The following is a 6,245-nucleotide window of genomic DNA, read 5'->3' as shown; positions in this document are numbered from 1 at the left end:
AGAATGTTCCAAAAATCAGACTCTGATGAGGAATCGGAAGAAGATGAAGAGGTGACATTTACTGATGTTGAGCAGACCCTCTCCACAGAATCTGAAGGACAGTTTTCTCTCCCTCCACACTTAAGGTGTGCATCACACACACTCAACTTAATTTTTCATGATGTTGAGAAATGGCTTCAAGCAAATGAGGCAAAATTCATCTACAGAAGTGCAACTTCAAAGTGTTCTGCAATGTGGACAAAAGCAAACCGTTCTTCTGTTGCTTCAGAGTTGGTAGATAATTTTTTCAAGAAAAAACTCATAGTAGCTGTTTCAACAGGATGGAATTCATTTCACGACGCTCTGTCCAGGATCACTGACATTCCCCTTGCTGAATTAAATACTGTCTGCACTCAGTTTGGAATCAAATGCTTCACTGATTGGGAGTATCTGTTCCTAAAGGAGTATTGTATCGTGTTGAAGCCACTCACTGTTGCACTAGACATATTGCAAGGAGAAGAGAACTGCTATTTTGGAATCCTTCTTCCAACTCTGGAGATTCTAATGTCCAGGATGCTGGCACTGCAGGACGAGCTTAAGCTGACAGCATCCCTCCCTGATATCATTGTTAAGGTAATCTATATATAGCCTTACCCTAAAATAAATTTTTGTTTTATTTATCATGCTCTTATGTGAAGTGTCTGATGTATTTTTTCTCATAGGCGATCAAGGTGCGCTTTTCCTCAATGATGGACAATAAAGAAGCTCTCCTGGCTGCAGGCACTTTGCCTAAATTTAAGTTACGCTGGATCAGAGAAGAAGAGAAAAAAGACATGGTTAGGGCAATGCTTACTACAGAGTGCCGTGGGTTGTCTCTTGAAGACCAACAACCTGCTCAAGATCACAAGAACCCTGCTGACTCCACTGATGACTTTTTTTCATTTGAGGAGGACGACTGTACCTACTCTGCTGAAACAGAGGTGATGGAATATTTGAAATCTGCTGGGTCTGAGCTGGGTGTTCTTAGCCAGTTTCCCAGGATTAAGGCCATTTCACTGAGGTACAACACAGCCACACCATCAAGCGCACCAGTCGAAAGGCTTTTTAGCCTCGGCAATCTTGTGCTTACACCCAGAAGGAACAGACTGTCAAGTGAACGCTTTGAGAGACTTACATTAATGAGATACAACAACTTTTTCAAAAACAACACAGCTAAGTAGTACAAAAAATGTTTTGGAAAACATGAGTGCATACAGCATGCAGGAAATATGGTGCTCATTGGTTTGAGGAAGTTTCAGAGGAATTCTGTTTGTTAACCAAAGTTCAGAGTTAACTTCACTTTGTTGAATCACATGACATGATTACATACATTATGTATGAATATGTTACTCATTGCTTTGAAAATGTAAACATTTTAATGTTTACTGCGTGAAATATGTCATGTTTAACATTTCTTAAGTTAAGCTTTTTTGTTATTCAGATATGTTGCAGAAAAATATATTTGTTATTCTGGAATTGTGTTTCTTAGCTAAAGAAAGTTACATTCCTTACTAAAAAATGTAATTATTAAAGAATGTTTTTTTTATAGAATGTAATAAAGATGATTCAGGAAGCAAAAAGGCTAAACTATTTCATGTTGACTCGTATTTTTTTTTTTTTACTTATTTATTATTTAAAGAGTTTAATTTCTATTGTTTGTCCACTCAAGGTTTATGGGGATTTTAATAAGTATTTAGTTAAATTACTTATTGAGTAATTAAGTTACTTTTCAGACACAGTAATTAGATAAGTATTTTAAATACAATATTGATTAAGTAATTAGTAATAGTAATTAATTACGTTTTTAAAGTAACTTACCCAACACTGGTCGTCATATACATATACAGACAAAAAACTTGAATTTTACAGTGTTTATTTATCAGACAAAATAAGTTAAATTAATTAGCTGTCCAGTACCTGTGCAACAGATGGTAGTGATGGTTCAATAGGAGCATGCTATACAACAACAGATACAAGTGTATACATAAACAGAGAACTGAGGATACTCTTCCCTAACGGGTGGAATTTGGGAGAAATTCAGGAGAATGGTGGCTCCGGGAGATTTTTGGGAGGGGCACTGAAATTTGGGATTCTCCCGGAAAAATCGGGAAGGTTGGCATGTAGTGATACCAAATAGCAGAAGAAGGAACACGAGAAGCTGAAAAAGTACCAAGGGCTCAGAGTAGAGCTCAAGAAGATGTGGATGATGAAGGTAACAATGGTCCCAGTGGTCATCGGGACCATTGTTACCTCCCTGATAACGACTGTGTTTAGTCTGTTCCTTCCCATTCCATGCAAGGCCACCTGGGTTGGCTGGAAGACTGTTTACTTAGCCTAGCAGGGCGAAGGACACTGTCTCAGCTGAACTCTGGACACGCACACACATACATATACACTGATATGCACACCTCATCCCCCCTCCCTTTCCAAACGCCTTCGATGCTTGTTCCCTCCTGGGAACACGGCAGGTCTGAGCCCGCGCTGGAATGGTAGCGCTGGGCAGGATGGCTGCTGTGTTTGCTACGGATTACTCCTCACCCCCTACCCAACCCTGTGGCTTGTCACATGTTCCATAATGTTGTGCTGTGGACATTTATGTGCTTTTTTGTGCAGAGGAGTTTTTTTGTTTCCTGTTCTGATGCTGGCATCCCAGGAGCCCAGCATGAGTAGAGGTCTCTTTTTTTCATCTTGTACTTTCCCATTGTATATTTCAGTGTTTTTTCTGTAACACTACCGATCTCCGACCTGTATCCCCATGCGATGTCTGTGTTGTGTGTGTAAGGTCGGGGGGGGTTCCCATTTCACTGCAGGGCTACCAGCACGTGGCGAATAAAGCCTTGATTGATATATTGATTGATTGATTGATTGATTGATTGCAGTGACTCCCAAGCTAGGTGAGTGGCTCCAGCAGATCAACAACATCCGAGATCTCTGTCCAGAAGAGCGCAGTCCTAGGAACAGCAAAGACACTGCACAGGACCCTCAACATCCCAGGTGTCTGGTAGAGGACCTGTGCTTGAAGGACCACCCGCAGGGACGAGACGGGAATAAATATAAATCTCACAACAGCAGTCACCTCAAGGTGGTTTATATTGTAAATTAAGGACCCTACAATAATACTGCACAAACACACACACACACACACACACACACACACACACACACACACACACAAAGGGTATTTTATACGAGTAGACTGTTTTGACTCTTTCTTTGATTTTTGAGAAACACTTTGAAGACCCCTGGGATGAAGGGAGAGAGTACTCCCCCTCATCAGAGAGGGCTGCCTGTAGTGCTATTACAGTACATTTGTGTGTGTTGGACTCTGCTGATGGTCTGCTAATGACAAATGGATAGACTGAGCCAATGGGGAGCGAGCCGTGTGAAGTCAAGTGCAAAATTGATATTTCAGGACAGCTGATGCATTGTGGGAGCCAGGTCTGCTTAGTATCACTGGCTCAGTGGCACAGAGATGCAATACTGACTCTGTTTCTATCAAGGGTTCAAGAGTTTTTTATTTAAAACCTCTCCTAAGTGAGGAAAGAATGCAAAGGAATTGTCTTTAGAAACACTAACCGATGTAGATGATAACAAATACATTGGTTTTTGAGTTTTCAAGCTAGAGTTGACAAGGCTAAGCATCAGGGTTTAAAATGAATGAAAAGTCTGTATTAGTCTTTGGTTGATTAATAGGCTGGAATACCAAAGTAAACACAAAGAGAAAAACTGACTAAACATGGAAGATCTAATAGAAACACAGACTAGGTACAGGGGACATGGGAGAAAAGGAAAAAATCTTGAGAATAACTTACAAAGAAAACTAGGAATACTAAATCAGAATGAAAACATAACATGAGCAAAGGTGATATTCAAACTGAAAACTACTACAAAGTCAAACAGAAAATATCAAACAGAAACCGAGAGTCCAAAACTGAAAAACAAAAACAAAAAACAAACAAAAAACAGGATTAGATGCATGAATGCAGAAGCATTTTATATTCTCAGATGACAGTGAGGAAGATGCAAAGGTTGGAAAACATGAGTGAGTCTGCAGCTAATAAAAAATAATCCTCTCTGATAGCTTTGTTTCCTGTTTCAACTTCTTCTGTTCCTACACCAGCACTTCTGCAGTTTCTTTTCCTTTTTTTCTGAATTGCATCACCCATCATTTTGGGAAAGACTCAAACAAATCCACCATGTCTCAGTTGCAGGTGTAAATGCTTCTGTGTTCAAGTCACACTTTGTGCAATCATTACCAAGATTTTTTTTCTTTTGCAACCACTGAGGCCAAGTTCTGGCTGAAAGCACCTTCTTATGTATATACATGAGTGCAAGTAAAAATAAATATAAGCAAATAAAGTGATCTGTTTGTCCCCTGAAATGATCAATAACACTAAATTAAACCTGGCTTTAGTGTTTTTCCAGCTGATAGAATAAGAGCAGGTTTACTGTTTGGATCCTGCATGTTCTGAAGCTGGATGATGAAGCTTTTTCAGCTGATTTATTTCACACAAAATGTTTATTTATTGGAAGGAGCTCAAATCCTTCGACTCTGTGTGGATTTAAAACTGAAACCTGCAGTACCGGACTTTTCCTCTCTGGACTAAACAGCTCACCACCTCCCCTTGCAGACCATGATGGATCCTGGAGATTAATAAATGGATAAATTTCTCGGGAAGCTGAGGATAAACAGTACTCAGTACAGAGCAAATTCAACAACACTTGTTTCTGATAGTTGATGGAAGTATATGAAAAGGGCACTGCCTATGTTTACGTCTGCATTTGGGGTTCTCATCCACAACTCATAACATAATGCACTGGCAAATAAAATAGACTACTCAGACTATCAAGTTTTTGAAGATGTTCTTTCCCTTTCACAGAAGAATATTGAAGTTAAGACAAGGCTCATGCCATGATCCTTGGAGGACTTGCATGGTGCATGAGGACCCCCACTGGAAGCTGTGATCCCAGGGCATGCCAGTGCATGCAGGAGGTGTACACATTGCATGCCCTTTTTTCACCTGAGGTCAAAAAGGGTTTGTTAAACATACAGCCAGCTAGCCACCCACCTGGTGCAGTGACTGCTAGCCACCTGCCAGAGCCCACTTCCTCTCTTTTGACATTGTCAGTGTTTGCAGCAGCTCAACACCCAAGCCTCGTCACTGCAGCCCCACCCTCCAGAGTTGACTATGCAGTCTACATTGCACCAGCCTGAGTATCCTGAGCAACCTGAGTGGCCTGGGATGCCCAGGCAACATGTGCAGCGGCAACCATCCACTCCACCAGTATATACCATATATTCGTGCATTCGAGCCAGCCCAGTATAAGCCGGAAGATCCTGAACCTGCAGAGTTTCAGAGCCAACAGAACCCAAGTCTCTGTGCCCTGCTGAGGATAATTGGAGGTGAGCTTCCCTTCCTCCAGGACATCTACAGGAAGCGGTGCCTGAGGAAAGCAGGGAGGATCATCAAAGACTCCAGTCACCCCAGTCACAAACTGTTCAAACTACTTCCATTAGGCAGGAGTTACTGCAGTATCCGGTCTCGAACCAGCAGACTGAGGGACACCTTTTTCCATCTTAGAAGGTCTTAGAGTGTCTTAGAATTTGTTATATCTTTGTAGTCCAAGGTTATATTCTGGCTCTGGGTTTTGTAACATTTTAATGTAACAGTTTTGTAATCTCTTTGTTTCCCTCAGTCAAGCCACAGTGTCTGTCTGTTCTGTGTTTTTTCTCTGTATATATCTTCTGCCTTAGTTTAGTTACGTTTCCTGTTTCATTGTGATAGTCTATTGTGTGTGCACTGTGTTGAGTCTAACTTCCCCTTTATGTATATTAATGAATGGTTCCCACTTTGTTTCCCTTGTGTCTCCACTTCCCCTAATTGTCTCAGTCTCCCCTTGTCCTTTATCAGAGTGCAGTTCCTCAGTTTTTGTTCCCTAGTGGTTCCTTGAGCAGAGTTAGTTTAGTTAGTTTTTATTTCCTGTTGGATTTGTATTTTGCCTATAGCTAGGTTTTTTGTATCACCCCCAAATGAGTTGTGGAATCACAGTTTTAAATGTTAGAAATAAATATTTCTAACAAGCGGCACGGTGGTTAGCACCGTTGCCGCACAGCAAGAAGGTCCTGAGTTCAATTCCAACATCAGGCCGGGGTCTTTCTGTGTGGAGTTTGCATGTTCTCTCCATGTTTGCGTGGGTTCCCTCCGGGTACTCCGGCTTCCTCCCAC

General features: G+C 41.2%; 1 protein-coding gene across 1 annotated transcript; it reads left to right on the top strand.

Moving 5' to 3' along the window:
- The first annotated feature begins 222 nt into the window (after positions 1 to 222).
- LOC146705118 (uncharacterized) lies at positions 223 to 1,199 on the top strand. The gene is made up of 2 exons (XM_085460984.1): positions 223 to 612; positions 702 to 1,199. The coding sequence occupies exons 1-2, from the start codon at positions 232 to 234 to the stop codon at positions 1,197 to 1,199; spliced, it is 879 nt and encodes a 292-aa protein (XP_085317110.1). The 5' UTR covers positions 223 to 231.
- Positions 1,200 to 6,245: the final 5,046 nt, after the last annotated feature.

Source organism: Copadichromis virginalis, linkage group LG7 (genome assembly GCF_057382275.1).
Source record: "Copadichromis virginalis isolate Kocher_CV1m ecotype Utaka linkage group LG7, C_Virginalis_male_GT1.1, whole genome shotgun sequence".
NCBI lineage: Eukaryota > Metazoa > Chordata > Actinopteri > Cichliformes > Cichlidae > Copadichromis > Copadichromis virginalis.
The sequence above is the reverse complement of the archived record's forward strand: the minus strand, read 5'-3'. Positions and strand labels throughout refer to the sequence as shown.

What these genes read in the sequence shown, in the direction of transcription:
- LOC146705118 (XM_085460984.1), top strand. Translation starts at nt 232, where the DNA reads ATGTGGACAAAAGCAAACCGTTCTTCTGTTGCTTCAGAGTTGGTAGAT. An exon ending in TCCCTGATATCATTGTTAAG is followed by an intron (nt 613 to 701) that starts GTAATCTATATA and finishes TTTTTCTCATAG; the next exon opens with GCGATCAAGGTGCGCTTTTC.